This window comes from Phalacrocorax carbo, chromosome 17 (genome assembly GCF_963921805.1).
Source record: "Phalacrocorax carbo chromosome 17, bPhaCar2.1, whole genome shotgun sequence".
In the NCBI taxonomy this organism is placed as follows: domain Eukaryota; kingdom Metazoa; phylum Chordata; class Aves; order Suliformes; family Phalacrocoracidae; genus Phalacrocorax; species Phalacrocorax carbo.
The window spans coordinates 4,443,639-4,463,458 of NC_087529.1; the positions used below are offsets into that span (position 1 = coordinate 4,443,639).

Consider the following 19,820-nt stretch of genomic DNA (forward strand, 5'->3'; position numbering starts at 1 on the left):
TTGGGTCTTCAGGCAAGCGTAGTTCAGAAGACTGTCAACTAACTGCACAAAGAATCCCACAAATCCTGCATTTCGGTGGCACGGACCCCATCGCATGGACTATTTTTGACACAAAATCTTGTCTTTGATATTTCAAAGGGCTAAAACCTGCACCGCGATAGTGATAATTGATGTTTTGTAGTGATTTCCTTGGCAATAACTTGCTTCTCTGGAGATAAACGCTGCCTTTGGCCTCACGGTTTATCCTCATAGAAACAAGATTACTGCCTCATAAAACAATTGCAAAGCTACAGTACTATTATCCTTTAAACAGTAAAAGAAGAAAAAAAATGATTTATGAAAAATACCATGATCCTTCATAAACAGAGCCTGACTGACAGCAATTTCAGAGACAGTAACTAATCTAATGTTGCATTATAACAGCACGAAGAAGTAGATTTGGCCACCGAACTGAAGTCATTTAAGATTAGACCAGCTGGTTTAACAGTTAGGAAATGTTTTTGCCTATCTGAGTACAGGCTACGATGAAAGTTGTTTTATGATTTAACGTCTCCATTGTAAACAATACGATTTTTTGTGTGAATCAATGGCTGACACTGACAGGACAGAAAACTTACCGAGCTGAGGGTAGCTTTTAAATCCAGCTTTCCAAAGCTAAGCTAACAAAACCAGTCAGACTCCATCTCAAAATAAATCTGCATCAACACATGCTAAAATAAATGTTATGCAATAATAGTCCATAACGCTACCTTCTTTTTCAATTGGTACAAAGGCTGTATGTATTCCTACCAAGGAAGAAGGCACCTAACCATCCTCCATACTAAACAAACAACAAAGAAAAGGGAATACAAGGGGAAAAAAGGAAAAGAAGGGGGGAAAAAAAAAAGGAAAAGAAGAAAAGCTATGAGAGATAAACTGGGAAACATTAACAGAGAAAGGTTTTAGTTGCAGATTTCTTAGCATTAGGTGTTAAAATACAGCTAGAAATTCTTGGGCAGAGAGCACCTTAAAGTCAGGCCGGAGAGGTTAACTGCTGGCTTTATTGGCGTCTGATCTTTGCATGGCTCCTTCCCATTGCCTTTATTGTGGGGTCGCCACCGGGTTGCATTCAAGTGAAAACATTTTGACCGTGTCATCAAATCTTTTGCAGAGCATCCAAGCTCTTCTGCTGCTGACAAAGAGGTGAAACGAAGGGGCGTGTTTCGCGGTGTCGGCATGAATCGCAACCAGGCAGCCAGCAGACATCTTGCTGGTTTTCAAGGGACTGCAGACATCTAAATCTCTGTGTCCACAAAAACAAAGAGTAACCACAAGGAATCTGACGCCAGCCGGCAAGAAGGCTTAGCTTTCCATTCAGGGCTTCGGCTGCCAAATGTCAACGGTCCGAATGTATACGGCAGGGCAGGAGATCTCCTTACGCTACTTTTTTTAAGTATTAGCTGTGGGCTATCCAGTGATCTAAAATATCAAAATATCTTAAAAAGAAAGGAGGTTATTGTAACTGGGGTGCCTAACTGTTAGACTTCATGCTCGGGTACATCTTTTTATTTTAATGATTCTATCAAGTGCCATTTTTGCTCCTGTTTTGCTGTTTTCCAAAACCTCTTTGGTCAAATCACTGGTTTGTTTTTGCAGGGATTACACCCACCCAGCCAAACATAGCTGCTATGTGAGGGGACAGGCCGTGGCAGTCCCCCCACGGCAAGCGCCGCGCTAACGGGGGAGAGGGCAGTGCTGCAGCTTCGGCTTCTCTCACCTTTAAGCCTGTCTGTGGGATGAACAGTCACTATTTTGTTATTTTTCCACATTATGACTTATAGAAATCACTCAACAAATCAGTTGGAGGCATTTAACCCTAATATGCCCACGCTCACACTATATATACTAAATATGTACCGTACCCAAATATATTTGTTTCTCTGTCTGCATCTGTATATGGCAACTAAGGAGAGCCGCCTTGAAGGAAGCGCACCAGCGGCAGCGTCCTTTTCCCTACAGAAAGCTTGTGCCCTTTGAGAGCTATATGCTGTTTCAAGTCTATTCAAATTAGTGTACATATAATAATTATTTGCATGGTGGTAGCAGCGTCCCCAAAATGAGACCTCCTATATGCATAGAAGAGTCATAAGGCAGTAGATAAAATCCTTAAGTGTAATGAAGTTTCAGACGTTGCAAGCTGCGTTGCTAGTCCTGATAAATACTCTTAGCTCAGATTCACAGTAAGAGGTGCTCCCTACTTAGCAAAAATTGTAAAAAGGGACAGGAAACTATTTCAGTGCCCAAAAAATAGAGCCTCTGGGATGGAAGGTCACTAAATAAGACCAATTGCTTTGTGACACTTGAGTCTCCAAAGGGGAATCCAGGAAAACAGTGCTGGATCTGGATCAAGATGCTATACTGCCACGAGTACACTGGGATATTGTTAATGGGACATAGGGAACTCAAACATAAATAGTGAGTGGGATTTTCCTTGCATTGGCTACAATACATATGTTTGTCCAAGAAAAAAATAGTTGGAGCAAGAAGACATGCACGTCTGGTGTTGAAGAAAAGCTTGTTTGTGTCAGATACAGTGGAGAAATTGTTCAAGAATAGTTCATCTTTAAATGAAGATCACCCTAATAATGCTGCCAAGGTCCGTGGCAGCTTGGATTTCTAGCGCTGGAAGTGCCAGCAGCACAAGTAAAATCCGCCTTGGTACGGGCTTTAAACATAGATATCTGACATTTTGCTGCACTTTCAAGAACTGGTTCAACTTCTTTCTTTGTCACCAACGGTGCCATTGATCCTCATACTTCCTCGGTTCCCTTGGGACTGGCTGGCTACCATGTACACAAGAAAAGCAACCACAGTATAGGCAAATGGCAGGTAAGGAAACAGGAGTTCAATTCCAGTTAAAGGAAGGGTTCAGAAAGAGCACCATTTGTCATAATTAGGGGCAAACATTCCGAATTTGATTTGGGGTCATAATCAATGAATACAGTTCGGAATAAGAGATTTAAAATGTTTCCCATCTTCATCTTACGTTGAATATGCAACTACACATACACACGTATGTGTCTCTCCTACCATTTACAGGCAAACAATGTCCCCTTACGGCAGTGTTGCCCCCTAAAATGGCATTGTGCTCAACCTCCTCGCCACGCTCGCGCCTCTCCAACGTCTTCTGCAATGAAAGGCAAAGACTCCCTACAAAAGACTAAGTTTAGGTACGGATCTTATGAACCCTGAGATACTTGTAATTCATTACCAACGTTTTTCACTCGTGACCTCTTTAGTTGGAGTTCCCGACTTTCTTAATTACGCATTTCTAATTTATCATAATCCAAAGGGCTTCAAAAGCATCGCAAATTCTGACACACGGGCAACGTATTCCAATGAAATATCTGAGCTGATTCATATTCTTTCCCCTCTGACACCAGAGGTTTATGTAATTTAGGAACAACAGAGCTGCTAAAATTAATGGCTGAGGGGCAAGCCATTTTCTTTGTCATGTTATATATAATGCTTTGGTTCAGCAAAAGAGTAGCTGGATTATTTTGATTCTTTACTCATAGTTAATTACAATTAAAAGTAAGACTGTAATTACGTTTCTTGTAAACTTTGGCCTTAACTGCTGAGCACAGCAAAACAGAAGGAGGCTTGGTTAACCTCAGTGGAAAAAAAGTAAACGTTTTCTTCTGAAATAGCTGGAGCATGGGCACTCAGGAGGAACGCTTCTGGGAGGGTGAGACAAAAGCAAACCGAGAGCCAGTACCAGAGCGTCCGCTTCTGGTCCGATCATTTATAAACCAACAAAGCGTCAGGTGGGAGGTGGGGAAAAAAGGGACGCCCGCCCCAGCTGACGCCCCGAGCTGCCCGCTCTGCGGGAAGCACAGATAATCGGGGGTTTCCAATAGCCGCAGTTTTCAATCAAGAGAATTCAGTACAGAACTCCCCATTTCTAAATCCCACTTTTTATTTATTTTAACGTTTTACTGCTATTGTGTCATTAGGGAAACCCACGGCTCCCTGTGCCTGCTGGAGGGATCGCCGAGGGTTTAACTGCTTCCCGTTCGCCAGGGGTGCCGCAGGATGAACCAGCCACCCACCTTCCGTCCCTCGCTCACCGTTTGCTGACGGGAACTCGGCGTCCTGTGCTGCCATAAGGATCAAATATGATCCTTTATTTCTCTTTCTGAATACAGAAAAGGCATCTCAAGGCATTTCTAACTTCAGCAAAAGGGCTGTCTTGTGCGCACACGGGAGCATCAAAGCAAGCAGCAGCCTTCCAGAAATGAAGGAGTTCTAACGCCAGGTGGTCGTGCCCCTGAGCGGGCCCATTGAGAGAGGTTGCCCTGGCCGCTTCTGAAGCTGCAGATCTGGCTTGCCAGGAAAGAACAATCTATAGGACAGGGAGACTGTATTTTAGTTGCATGGCTATATCGGTGCCAGGCCCAACCCTGACTCAATGCACAAGCCAAGAGCTGGCACTCGGAGCCGAGCGGGAGAAAGCTCAATGGCTCCCATTAACTCTCCATCCCACGACGACAAACGCACCATTGTAGCTCAGTCGCCTTAAGACAGACAGACAGAAGGAAGGAAGGAGGAAAGGAAGGAAGGAGCTCTTGAAGACAAAGTTGTTCTTTGGGTAGTAATTATAGATATTTAGAGATTTGAATTGATAGTCAGAGGAGGAACTTTTGATTTCACAGTGTGTAAACACTTCCTGATCTATGATTCAACACTGAAGATTTTGGAGAACACAGTGAGCCTTGCAATAGCCTCTGTCATAAGCACCATTATTTTTGATTATTATTGAGAGCATATCTAAAATGTAAGTACATTAAAAATTCCATTTCTCCAGAATTAATTAATTTTTTGAACAGCCAATTTCTCCACTATTGGTTGTTTTTTTTTTTTTTGTCTTTTTTAAATCTTTACAAGCATTTCTATATAGATTTAGAAATAATAAGTGTAGGAGGGAAGAAACATAAAATAACCCAAATCCCTGCCCAACAAATGCTGCTAGTACATAAACTTCATAAATACAATGTTGGCAGATTCCAATATATAAAAAGGTAGCTAAAAAAAAGTAAGAGCCATAAATAATGCCAAGTAATAAAGGAGGTGAATGTTTTTGTTATTAGATTCTTTCATTGTATAAATCTGTTTAATAAGCTGGCTAGGAATCATTGATAGAAAACAGACTGCTCGTGGTGTTACAGATCAACCTGTTCTAAATGTTCTTTCCTAAACTCTATGCCAAGCAATACTTTTTACAAATACAATTTAAAAATTGAATGTTCTTTCATCATCTAAAGATAGCAAATAGCACTAAAAGTCCGAATGCACCTTTTGAAGAACGCGTGACACGTGTCTGCATCAGCAAAGCAGAAAATCTTTGTTTTCTAAATGTTTAAGACGGTTTGCTCTGTGTTCAGAGTAATTAATACCATACATCTGATTCGTCAAATGTGATCAGTGTATGTGTAAAACTCTTGATTTAGAAGTCTTATTTCCCAACATATGTGTATTTTTGGAAAGCCCTATCATATATTTTTCTTCAGAAGTTCATGTAAAAAGTACGCAGTAACATTTCACTGTAATGAAAACTAAATGTTGTGAAATGTTATTGAGGTCAGTGATGGGTTTGTGACGTTAATCTTTGTACACTATTGTTTCTCATTACTGTGTGGTATTTTTGGTTTTCATTATTCCTAGAGGAAAGGACAGAAAAAATGAGATGCTATAACCCAAATAAGGAAAAAGGAATAAACACTAAAACGCAAAAATGAAGATAATACGAAAACAAAATAAAGAACACAGTAGGACGTTATTGGTTAATAAATTGCTGAATTTAAACAACGCCCCTCCCCCCAGATTAAAATGTTAAAAAGCAGACAGGCTTTTTTATATTTTTATCAAATAGATATCCTTATTTCTGCTTTACTTTTTTTTTTTTATTGCTGCATTAACTTCTAGAACAGGTGATTTAAGTGTGCAGCGCTCAATATCCTCAAGATCATTTTAGGTTCTGGCCTCGGTTTTGATCTTACGGAGCACAACTCAAGCAGCTCCGGTTTCAGTGTATTAAGAGCCGCTCAACTTTGGGAACTTCACCAAGTCGTGCTCAGGAAGACACTCAGATCTTCAGGAAAGAGTCCCTCCTCAGAATACATCAGAAATATAAGTTTTATCATCAGAAATAGAAATTCAGAGAGGATGTGATCGTTACTTTAATTTACAGTGAGTATATTTGCAGCCAGCGGTAAAACTCGGCTGAACTGAGAGCAAGAGAGCCTCTGCCTGTGCAGCCCACGCGCTGAAATTACTGACAAACGCCGGGCCGTGATGCCCTGCACATCACATCCACCTGGCCAGAAAAGCTCCCAGCACCTCCCCATCTGGTTCCTTCCACGGTCCCAACGCCGGAGCAGCTGGAGCCGCCCGGACAGGCAGCAAAGCACATCTACAGGCAAGAGCCCTCACCTGGAGACCAGATTAGAAAGACCTTCGACTAGTTTCAACACCGTCCAGGGGCTGAGCACGAAACAGACTTTTAAAAATTGAAATGACCCCTTTTTCAATTAACAGCCTGATCTGAAATTAGATGGCGATTTATCAGAGGGAGTCCTTGGAGAAAGTGAAGCAGACAAAAAGAGCAGACGTTTGGCAAACGCTGAGAATCAAAACTCTCTCTCGCTCATCAAACTAATGAGGTGTGCCCCGAGTGCTTGAGGGCTCACGGGAATAGGATACAGAGACTTTCACCTCTAAATCACTAGTTTAAATCCAGTTCAGTTCATCATGACTGAAAGTAGTTACCATCTGTGACTACCGTGGCCCACAAGGAATTTGTTGGTGGTCTCACCGTCACTCCTATGGGGTAGTACAGACAACGTGGTCCTCCCACCTGGGCTGCGGGCATCCTCACTGCTGCGCCGGCGGGGAAACCCAGGGGCTGAAGCAACATGGAACGAAGTGGCAGATCAGGTGCTGATCCTGCACCTCCAGGGAGGGAGAACAGCTCGTTTTGCCCTGCTGCGGTCCCCCATGGAGATACAGGGACTTTTTACCATACTATTTTTACCATACAGATGAGCACTGTTTACGCTACTTGCAGGAATGAAAAGGTTTCCTAAAGCGTCGTGCACAAACATCATAATATAATCCTGAGAGCTTCAAAGCCAATCCCAAAAACTAATCCCACAGATAAACAAAGCTAAATCTCTATTTGCCTGCAAAAATAATGAGCAAACATTAGGGATATCAGTGTATTGAAGGTCTCCAATCTTCTGAGGGAAGATCTCGACTTTTACCCAATTGGTACTGTGAAGCCCTAATCTACTGTAAATTACAAAATCTAATTAAAATGAGGGAAGCTGAGTTAGTAAACCCTTCAGAGCAACTCTGCTAAGATTCATAGCTGTGCTAGTCTTCATTTCAAAGAACTGCTTGCAAACCTTGTACTTCCTAGCATGGCACTTAAGCCATCTGCCTGGTCTAAGTGCTTCTTCATGTTGCATAGAATAGATTTAAAGCTCAAATCCCTACTTAGGGTACACCATTATTTGTAAAGTTGTCTATGACATGCTCAGGCTCTCTAAAATAAGTGTTAAACATTGTTCAGTCCCAAGAGACACCGAAACGGGTTTAAACTCTGTTGTAGAGAACCCCTCCACACAGACACCAACCTATATATTTACTATCAGCTTTAAGGCATTAACAAGAAAGAGGAACCATGCTCGCGTGACACTACATGGCCGTACAGAATGGACATCTCTGTGGGAAAAGGAATTAATCCGCAGAGGTGTCACTCCAACAACTGACGATCACATTCCAAATCAAACGCTACAGCAGCAAGACAAAGAGAAGATAAATCAGGTAGTTGCCAGAGGTCTACTGAATAACTGAAGGAAGTAACACACTGCAAAATAAACAAAGTTTTCATTTCTTTCCAGATACTTGCAGTGCAGGAATATTTAAATCCAGGCCCAAAGCATTTGAGCAGCTTCGTGCAACCCCTTAGGACTTCTCGTGTGGATCATGTTCCTCAGCAGAGACACCACAACTGAACCTGCTGTATTTGTTTCAAGATTTTCCAGCTCATGAGACTAAGAGCCTATCTGGAATATAACCAGGACACAGCACAACCCAAAAAGCATTAATACGTGACTCCCTCAGTACGAGGTTAATTCTTCACCTGCATTATTCCCTGCTTTTATCAGTAGTGTTTTATCTTCAGATTTTTGTAAAAATTAGCATCTAATTCCAATGACAACAATAAATACCAATCCAGTTGTGGCATCAAGGCCAAAAAGCCATGAGCCACAGCAACTATGAAACAATGTTTCTGTATCTCTTCTGCCATGATAGCAAGGTTCATACAACAGTTCAATAAAAACCCAAGTGCTCCTCCACTCCCACCATCAACCGAGTGCAATTTTGGTGGGTTTCTGAAGGTGTCCCTTGAAGCCACCCATCTTTTGAGGAAGATTCCTTGAGAACAGCCATTCTCCACTGTACTCAGTGGTTCATAACCAAAGCTTTGACTGACAGTAGCTCTCCGAGGGACCGTGGAAACCCAGTGCCGGTAGCGGTAAGTTTCTTCTTGTAGCGACAAGCACTTGGGGCGTAAGCAAACACTGGGAACTGATGACGTGTCAGATATACGAGTGTTTTCTTTATCAGTAAATGTTTGCTGACTGGGACTCCCCTGAGTTGATGTTTCCTCTTTTTCCTCCTTCAGATTTATTGATCTGAGCTGATAATGGGAACTCAACTTTTTTTCATTGCCAACTAGCAGAATCAAAGAGGAAAAGTTAGTGAACAAGTAAGCAAATTGGTGCTGGTGGAGCATTTGCCTTAAGAATATGAGGGTGGGAAGTGTCAGTGTGTTCAGGAAATTACATGTCAAAACTAGTTAAAACATGTGGAAGTGGACATTATTGGATGCTGAAATCACCCTGAAATTCTTAAGAAATACAAATCTGTGTTACTATGAAATAGTAAACCCAGTTGGAGAATAAAGTGGTAAGGAAACTACTCTTGCCTTCTTATTATCAAATGAAGCCTAAACATTTGGTAAAATTAGATTCTGAATTATTCCAAACCCAAGGAAATAATGGAATAAAGAGCCTTTATTTTTACGTGAAATGGTACTAAATGGAAATCTAGGATTTTCTGCGTAGCCTAATTGTTATTATTTTTAAAGACAAAACAAAACATGTTTTACTGAACCCAACAGCAAAATATCACAACACTAGGTTTCTTTTGGGACCATACAAGCCCCCTGTCCCAGCCATCCATCCTCAGTCCCCAGTGCACATTTCATCCATACTAGAACTAGAGGATCACGTCAAAATCATAAACAGCGATTCTGGAATAGGCTGAAAGTAGATTGTAGTATTGCAGAAATACAGCTGAGCAACCAAAATAAGGTTTAAATGAAAGAATCTAAAAGCTGTATCTTTAAACTGTGATTTAATCTGATTATAATCGATTGAACTTTAGGTAGAAGCAGGACTACTTGTAGGATCAATGATGGCAGGATGTGGTCTGCGCGGCAGAGTCAGGCAGCACGCCATGGACACAGACCATGCCTTAGTTACATGAAATGAAATTGTACGTACGTATTTGTATGGACAGCGTCATCTGAAGATGTCATTTGTAGAGCTAGCAAACAGACCTGTAGATCTAAACAAACCAGTTTAGAGATCAAACGGAAGGAGTTTTGTTGCAGAGATTCAGGTTCAAGGATACATTCTTCCTTTGCAGGAACTGATGGCTTGACACAATGCTTAGCGGACCAAGGAGCTGAACATAATACAGAATTTTACTTATCTCCTACAGAAACAGCACAGTAGAAGGGAAGCGCAAAGTAAATCCCTATTTGCTAATCTGGTAAATGTTATAAAAACGTACAAAAAAATCCTGATATTTGTCTGGTTTATCTCACTTCAAAGATCATGGAGCAGGGGAAGGGATTTTGGAGATGTAGTGAGAAGCTATTTTTAAAAGCAGTCATAGGACTGTGAAATAAGATGTAGGTTTTATGGAAAAAGCGTTACAGTGTTTTTGGCCATCCCACATCTCAAAACTAGATTCTTTCTAAGAGTTCTTACAGAGAATTAATGACAAATGATCATGAGACTTTGAAAAAGATCCGATTAAGAAATGAAACAGAAAAATTAGACACAAAATCGGTGGCTTCTGCCACCCTCAGGACTGGCTGGTGTCTTCCAGGTTTTGTCATTCATCCGTTTGCACTCATGCCTGGTCACGGCGCTGCATGCAGAAGGAAGCAAGGGAGGAGAAAGTAGAGGAAAGGAGAGACTCCAAAGTGGGAACAGAGAAGTGGTTTTACCAGGTGGCCCCTCAGACCAGAACACACAGCTCTGAACGGGACAGGGAAGCTCAACCCCTTTTTTGTCTGCGCCAGGAGCTTGGAAAGCACTCGGTGTCTGCCGCGCTTCGCTTCCAACGGAATCAACAGTAAAGCTCCCTCGACTTCAAAGGAAACTGAATTAGGCCAATGTCAAGAGCTTTCAGAAGTCCCACCCTTAAATCCTTAGCACTCATAACTCTTCCTGAAGGAAAGCAGATAGTCAGGCCCACATATACGTGCAGACACTGGAGACCTCAATTCAAGGGACTGCACCTGGATGAGCCCCAACAAGCCAGTTTACTCTTCTGAATAAGCCTGATCTTGCCCAATTTTCAACACTGAGCAAGTCTGGGTGTGAGAAGCCTCCCGGGGAGGTGACAGAGAAACCCGTCAGGAGATGCTGCTTGGGGAGAGCAACGACCGAGAGTGCCAGGACACGGCCCCACCAGCCCTGACAGGCTGCAGGGTCCAGCACCCCGGAGCAAGGCTCCCATGGAACAAAAATGTTACAGGGAAAAGACCGTTAAAAATAGTCTCTCTTTGGAAGATCTGCCGCAATTTCATTTCCACCAGGGCTCCTTTCCCCAGTGCCGGACACACACCTATCTCTGTGCGCTGCAGTACCTCTGAAGCTGCTCTTTATAACACTCTTTGCATCCAGGGCGTGCAGCACCATGCACAAAATTTGGCCACGAGCCTGCAGAGAGCAAGGTCTGCAAATGGCAGGAGGAACAGCTCTGGGGTACAGTGAAGAGGCTGCACACATCTGGTCTTTCAATTTGAATAAAAACTACTTTTTTTAACACAAAAATCTATATCAGAGCCAAATGAGAGATGCAAACATATGACTAAAATCTCCTTGCTCAAATGCAAATTTGCCCAGTAACAACACTCAATGGCTGCTCTGAAACCAGCAAAAGAAGTAATCAGAGTGTCTCTTCTCCTGAGCAAACCTGAGAATCACAACCACACCTTTAACACAGACTTTCACCCGTTTATTTTGTTAAGTAATGAGTTCTCAGCCCGCTTTGCAAGGAGGCTACAGGAGCTGCCAGGGCACACTTTACGCTGCAGTAGACCAGATCAGTGTGGAAGTTGCAGGTTCAACTTGAGAATGAGGGCATTTTTTTTTCTTGTCTGATCAAGGTCAAAACTATTAAAATACCCTTAGGTTCTCATTCTAGTGAAATGAACTGGTAATACATTTGGCAAGTTAATCTGTGGATTGCCTTCTCATATGAGACCAGCTGTTGTGTTTCTAAGTACAAGCAGTATTTACCTCCAATAATGAAATGACTGAATATAATATGAAAAAAAAAATATCAGTGTTCCCTTGCCTACTGCGCAGTCCTGGGTTACATTTACAGTTCTAATAAACTGATTTGTCAAAACCATCAGAATCAAGGATGATCATCTGGATACCAGATGAACTAAAATACATGTAATTATAAGTTGTCCATTTGTTCTCTTTTATCTCCCACATATCTCTCCTTCGCTCTCAAATACGTGTGCATGTTTATGTGTAACTAACCATTTAGCTATGGGCCTAAAATCCAGTCTTTTTATTACCACTTCTACCGTAGTATAACACGAATGAGTTCTTACTTCATAGCACATTCATGCAAACTAAAATCTGGTCACGTTACTTTAGCATTTTAATGCATAGCATGTGCACACAGACACACTGTACATGCATGAACAGAAAAACACAGATACACGATATACCTATACACACAGACACAGACCTACACAGCTGGACACAACATATTTCCAAAGCCAAATATAAATTCAGCTCATCTATTAAACATGTCTCATAGCTGAAAATTACAGAATCAAACTTTCTAGTTCACGTCATTCCCTAAACAGTAGCAGCTGCTTTTTTTGGTAACATTTATTATTATGCAGAGGAGTAGCTATAGGACCACCCTGCTACGCAGGAACCAGGGCTCATACCCCTGATCTACACCAGTCAGATAAGCCGATGCTGAACTAGTCTCTTTGTCACTTGCAGCCTTTGAATTAGGATGTTATAAAACACCAGAGGCATATTGGTGAATATTTATAAAGGCTCAATATTCTCTTTTTCAAGGTTCTAATACCAGCAATATTTCATAGCATGTATTTGAAGTATACATGGTAAAGAACAATCTGAACAGATGCACCCCCTGCCTTGCAGAAACTCTGACAGAAAAAACGGATATCAGGACACAGAAGAAATGATAAAGGAGGATGTGGGAGAGATTATTAGCGACAGCGAAGGAGGAAGGATTTCCTGGAAGACGCTCATTTTAAGAAGGGATCTAAATGACTGGACAGCGTGCTGCTGGAAAAGTGGTGGGAGACCTTCTGCAAGCCTAAAGAAACGATACCTGAGGGTGTGTAAGAAATGCCGAGGAGGAAAAGGCAAATGAAGAAAGATGTGGAAATAAAAAAGGGCATGAAAAGCAGCCTGGGAAGTTGCAGCACTAAAACATGACAAACTCAAATTCTATGGGATTCACCCCCTCTCTAGTAAAAGAGAGGGAAGGGATTGGCATGTTATACCAGGCTTCCTGCAGTCTGCCTTGGAGAAAGGGGAGGCCTGAAATATTAAGACCAGTGGCTACAGTAATGAAAGGGTTTTACTAAACTCTATTAAGCTAACCAGTCAAAATAAACAGTTTTCATGAACTTGGGGTCTAGAGCTCACGATACAAGTCTACCTGAAGCAAATACAGACTAAATGTACCCTAAATACTTATCTGCACGTGGGTTATTACTTCCATTAAAAAAATCACAACTACTTCAATATTAGAACTGTTTCAGATTGCTTCTAAAAGCACTGGCTTAAGAGAACTCATTTTTAACTAATTTTTTTTTTTTTTTTTACTAATGAGGATGTCTCTATACAGACATCTCTGCACAGAGTCATCTGGGGTGTCCAGTTGGCTTATAACCTCCTGTTCAGATTACAGCTATTAAACATAAAACTATTTGATGATGATGATAATTTCCAGGGGCTGCATAGTAGCTTTTATCTGTAGATCCCAAAGCCTTAAGAGAGTTATATCGCCACAGTCTCATTTTGAATAGATGGAAACTGAGGCAGTGGGAGGGAAATGACTTGTCCCAGTTCATCCAGCGAGCTGTAACCGAGCCTGGGTTCACATGGAGTGCCCTGCATAAGGGAAGCCGAGCTCAGCTGTAAGGGGAAGGGTACCGTACCCCAGAAAGCCACCCTTCAGTAGGCAGTCGCTCATCTGAGAAAGGCAGCAGGTCAGATTTCAAACATCTATGTTCAAACTAGCAACATTATCAACAAATGTTTTCCTTCTGTAACTCCTCAGGTGCACACAAATATGTGCAAAGGCAGGTAAATATTTACCAGTGAAAGACAGGCAACGTTTCTAGCGCTTCATACAAATGGTGAATAAAGGTATACAGCTAACGCTGCAGTTTAAGGAGCATGTCCTTCAAGGTATTTAAGATATTCATATTTATGAAGCTGTTACAATTGCTCTGAAACATAACCGCCCAATATTTAAGCCAGAGGTTGTTGATCTCCTTTACTGAGTTGCAACCAAGCTCTCCAAAAGCAGAGAACAGCTTAGCTACTGGAGGAAGTTGGCATTTCGGACACTGGAATTACGCACCACCGTAGACTTCTCTAAAAAAGAAATGTGCACTGCTAACAACAGACAAGAAAACAAACAAAACCTTCTGAAAAGGATTTAATTATTTTTAAACTTCACTTGTCATTCAAGCACAGGAAGGAGTCCTGCCTCCACGGAAGTCAGTAATGGTTCTGACAGTGATTTCCATACACCCAGGATTTCACTGTCTGAAGTAGAAGAGAGCTAGCAAAGTTCATGCTCATCGCTGAAGATCCATAGATTTTAGTCCAGCAAAACTCCCAGTACTTGTGTAAAGGTCTTTTGATCTGGCTCTGAAGCCAGTTAGTAAAACCATCATTTATACCAGCACAGCTCCGCTCCCTAGAGAGAAGTGGCTGCCTCGAGGTGACGCAGTCAGTAACCATCGTACATGATTTCACACTCCTGCTCCCAACGCCAAGCCAAACGCCCGCTCCCTATGCATACAGCTCATCAGAGGTTTGGCCTTTCGATTCCTCCACCACGTGGATGCCAAAACTTTCAAACGGCAGCACAACGCTCCTCCATGCGGCTGCCTCATGGCAGGTATTGCCCAGGCAAACGTACTCGATCGTGACAGTCGCAAATCTACTGTACGTAAGCTAATCCACAGAGACTAATAATGGTGAACGGAAGACTTTAATCACTGAGAGGAAGTGCTAAGGGCATTCAAAACACTTCTCAGGGTTGGGCTAAAAATTTGCAATCCTGGCAAAAAGCGGTCTTTCCGAGAGATTATAAATCATCTTCAAATGGAGTGATTTAGTGATAGTTTATCATGAACAAAAGAAAGGTCATTAGTACATAAAACCACTATGGGGCAGGAGCTTCACTGCCATTTCCTCAGGGTTTGAGGATGACAGTGAATGGAACAAAGTGCTTGAGAAAGCCAGACGAAAAGAGAACAATACTCATCCTTGATTCAGTTTGAAATTAACAATTTTGCAATGCTAGTTTTTCTATTTGTTGGCTACGTGGAATCAAGAGGGTGACAGATTTCATTGGATGAAGACTTCCTAAGAATAACCAACCTATGCCAGTGAGAAAGCCCAGCGTGCAAAGCCAAATGGAAACTTAAGCATCGTGGTATTTCAGTAACGGAGGTTCAGCCTCACCCTGCCTTCCTCCACGCGCACACCTGGGGACTAAGCTATGGACACAGTTCCTGTAAGTTTTTTAAGAAGTCAGTGGAGAAGAGAAGATCAACTCAAGCACCGTTTCTCAGGTGCTGAAACCCATATGGGACGCAGCCCGGCCTTCGAGCATTCGGAAACACCCATGATTTCTTCCAGTTATAACCAATAGCTCACACTTACTGCCTCCCACATGGTCATTTTTAAATACTCTATGGAAATAGTCATATTCTCAGCTTGTAACAGGGGAGAGTGAATTCAACTATATAACATGAAAAATAGTGGAAGAATCACAAATAAAACTGCTCTTCTGCATCCCTCTTCTGCTGTCTGACCTCTAGATCTCATTTCTTCCCCCACATCTGTGAATTTTTAATTACACACACCAATAATAGCCTAAAAATCCAGGGTTTATGTTCCTCCCCTGACCCCCAGTATTGGAAAACCCCTGTGTTTATATTTAAATCAGGCTTGGAAAGGTAATTTTCTAGTCAGAAGAAATTATCTCTCACAACATCCTGACTAGGAAGACAAAAGTGATGCCAACAGGAAAGCTGTGCGCTGAACGGGGCAGCTGGGAGTTGTGCAGGACGGGCGTCTCTGGCCACAGCATCTAAAAACTGCCTTGAGTATGATTACTACAGGGCTTCTCTAAATAGATCTTCTCCGTACACGAATCCCAAGTTTCTCCCTACACCTTTCTATATATTTAGCTCATTAGAAAGACCCTTTGCAGAGGTGCTAAAACAGAAAACCAGGAAGGAATACTTCAACCCTTCCAGATAAACTGCAAGACTGAGCTCCCCAAACTTCTCCAGACTTCAAAGACTTTCAGATATTGTTTAATCAATGATAGAGCTAGAAGGCCAGCTGTGTTCTTCTGTTTGTTCTTAAACACTAATCCAAGTTTACCAAAACTGAGGGATTTTGCATCTGGGGTATTTGGATTCAGGCCCACTCCTCTGGTAACCTGCCCTTGGCCTCTCCTTCCATGTCCTTGTCACGTTCCATCCTCCTCTCAGTTGGCCCTGGTGCTTTTTTAGCACTGCTTTCCCTTTCGGCGAGATCAATTATTGCTTTGTCATGCTTCACGACAAGATCTCTCTCCTCGGTTACCGTGCACGTCCACTGCATATTTAGATATGGATGACATTTATAAACTACCTATGAAAGCTCTTCAGGCCGTTCCTTCATAAATCTCACAATATATTTCAGTCTTCTGCAGCTTCCTGTCTTGTGTTTTAGGCATGAAAATAATTAAGTGTTTATAAGCTGATTATATTCAAGGCTGAAATATATGAAAACTGAACCTTTTCAGGATTCAGAGACCCTTGTATACGTTGCATTTTCCCCAAGTCTGAACGAGCATCAATCTTTTCTTTGCACCGCTTTGTCCTCTACTTTTTTGTATTTTACCATTTCCTATTTTACCTTTTGTGAGAGCCTGAACTGAAACAAAGAAGCATGAGAAGAAAAATAAAGCAAAAACCGTGTTAGGTAAACAATTGCTTGGGGGCATAATGTTGTTTGGAGTTGGCACTCCCCAAGAACAATGTTGTTTGGCCGGTTGACTGTGTGGCAGGAAATAACCTTTGGGAGCCCGTGACCCCCAACCGCTGCTCTTGAGAAAAACAACCTGGTTAAAACCAGGACTGATTTTTCCAAATTGTAATGATTTGCCTTCTGCCCCAACGAGGGGCTGAGGGCTCCAGTGACGGCAGGCCAACCTCCGTTCAAAGTGTTAAGCAGAAGAGGAATGTGTGATCTCTGTTTTTGGCTTTTGTCTCTCTTTTTTTTTTTCCCTTCTACAGAACTAGACTAACAGAAGGCAGCTTTTTTTTTTTTCCCTGAGTGAGTGTTTCACATTTTTCAAGTTTCAGTCAATTTTATTTCTAAATCCTTTCAAGATAACCATTCTGGGAGCAGGGCTCTTCCACAGGTTGCCTCAGCAAAGAGGAGTCTTTGTCAAAAAACTGCTATTACCATTAGGGAGTGAAAAATACACCGATTTTACAGGCTTCTGGAGTCAAGACTAATCTCTCCCCTATCCTGCCTCATCTCCTGGCAGAGGCAAGGGAAAAGAGCAAACCCCAGCTCTCTGCTCAAAAGCTGGGAGGTTGGCTGGAGGGTGCGATGGTTGCTCTGGGCCCCGGTTATCACGGCTCGTTTCTAACAGATGGCTCCTGCAACCACCACGGCCTTTTCTCATGGTGCTCTATCTGAGAGGAAGGAAATTGAGATTCCACCCCAAATCCCAGCACATAGTTTTGAGGATTCCCACATCTTCCAAGGATTAAGTCACCACATGTATGGCCTAAAGTGCCTCGAGGACTAGAGAGAGGCACCGTTTTTAGAAAGCTGTGGAGGAAGCACCGCTAAGAGGCTAAAATCCTTTGGAGTTTGCCCCAAAGACATATTCACGAAGGGATTTCAAGAGGAGGAATGAGATACTGCGTTGACGGTGGGGTGAAAGAAGGATCCAAATGACGTAAAAAGTGCTTGTGCTCTGATGGATAAATCAAGACACCTCGATACACGACACAGCCTGTATCTAGCTACAGAGCAACCCACTGCGGGTCCTCAAAGTGACAACACTCGCCAGTGGAGGCTCAGCAGCCTTGCCAATAAGTGCAGGACAAACCCTGCTGAGAGAGGGGTCAATAAAGGTAACTGCCTCCTGTTTGAGAAAGCGGGATAGTGCTAAGCTAGAATGATGCAAAAGTCTGAAATAAATGTCATCACCATGAAGTGGAGTGACAACATTAAACTTTCCAAAGAAATGTGAACATGATTATCTGGGGGGCTTTTGATTATGAGTTAGTTTTAAACTCTGCCACTAGGCCTACTATCTGTATTGCTCTTAGAGAATATATTTTATTCCCTACCCAAATACACCAGATCCCACTTCAGCAGGACTTCTGGTGATGGGAAGAGACGGAAGGTCCATGTCCACTACACAGTTTGACTAAAAGCTCCAGGTAATTTCTAAAATAAATTCCCTGCTATTTTCTAAATTCTTTTCAAGCCTTGGGAATATCTAAATTATCTCCCAGAAAGTAGGAAGACAAAAGCATAGACAAGCACGATATTATTTTCATAGGTGGAAGACAACAGGTCAAAATTTACCCCTAATATAAAATCAAAGCCAGTGGTTTTAAACCAGGAATGACGCATCCAGCATTTCTAGACCATCCTGACATACTTCTTCCACCCACCCACGAAGGCAGGCTGTGTATGTGCTGGCCAGACCCACCAGTGCTCCTCAAGCCACAGCCCATTTGCACGCACTCACTGCCAACCTCAGCGCAGAGCGCCGAAGTCCACCGGAAGCAGTCGATGATACCACAGCACGATCACGCTATTAATCCCAACAAGATAATCACAGATGTTGTGACCCACTTAAAAATGAGTTCGTTTTCCAGATATCCAATAGCAGTGGCTTTTTAGGACATTACCCCCCTGAAGGTTTATGGACAAATGAGTATTCAGCTTATTCTCCATCGTTTTCTGCACCAGTAATGCTACCCTGTAGTAAGTGTGAAATGAGTACATAATCTTTAAGCCATCTTGTTTTCAGGATGATAGATACTTGCTTGGCTAATAACCCCAACCTCCCTGCAGCGTTGTATTCCCTAAGAGCCAAAGCAACATGTTATATTTGACGTTACCTTGCCAGTCATAAATATGGGGGGGAGACAACAACGGCAAATGAACCCCAACCCTTCATGCACGCAAAAAAATGGCGTCTTATCTAATTCACCCCCTTTCAACCCCTTTTGCATGGGAAGAAGCACCAAAGAGAGACCAAGGAATTTCAAAGGGAGGGAAAACCAAGAAACCAAGTGGCAGAAGGAGCAAGAACACAGGAAGAATATGTTTATTCATCAAGTCATCCTTGCAACAGTCAAAAGGACCAAACCATGCAAAATTACTGGCAGTGTTTAGAAGATGGCACAGATGGCAGGAAGCTTCAGAAAGGACAACACCTTTCCCCACACCGGAGCTCGTTTTGCACGTACCCGTGTCAGCGTCACCAGATGCCCATTTTAAAGTCAATTTAATGCAATGCTGAGGCTGATAGTGGTAGCCTGGATTTCCTAATTCTACCTATGCTTCTGTTTTTTTCAAAAAAATACAATCGGCATGGAATTTTTTAATAAAAAAAGGAATTCCAAACACTTACTGTAACTATTTTGATTCTCCTTCTAGTACAGATAAATTAAAAATGAAAGATTTACTTGTTTGAGGGATCTCTAGAGTATTGGCTTCTTCTTTGCCCTCTTGCGAAGCAATGCAAACCTACATGTTAATTCTGAAATTTCCTTTACGCAATATTTCTATCATCCTTTTAGAAGAGAACACGTAGAAGTTCCTTGTAATTACTCAGAATAACTCAGTGATATTTGTTTTAATTGTGCTTCTCCTCTTTGAGCCCCTTTCAATGCAGTGTATTTTTATATGATAGCAACCTCTGTAAGAAGAACTAAAGAAAATATTGTTTATTCCTAAATTAGCATTACCTTCTACCAGAGAAAAGATGACCTTTCTTTCCATAAATGACACATTACTTTCAGGTAAAATATAAATTAACTTAGATTTTGATTATGGACGAGTACAAATTTGGACAACCTTTTCTCTAAACAGTGGCACCGCCCTGGCTGATACCGCTGCTCTTTTTAAGTCCGT

General features: G+C 42.1%; 1 protein-coding gene across 5 annotated transcripts in view; it reads right to left on the bottom strand.

The window, feature by feature from the left end:
- Positions 1-19,820, bottom strand: part of BCAS3 (BCAS3 microtubule associated cell migration factor) — a 370,477-nt gene that overhangs the window by 59,586 nt on the left and 291,071 nt on the right. The window contains exon 22 of one of the 5 annotated variants that reach the window (XM_064467923.1): positions 6,854-6,943. The exons of the other annotated variants lie outside the window; for them this stretch is intronic. Within the exon in view, the coding sequence (XP_064323993.1) occupies positions 6,854-6,943 (90 nt within the window). The remainder of the gene's footprint in view (positions 1-6,853; positions 6,944-19,820) is intronic. 5 annotated transcript variants of the gene reach the window in all.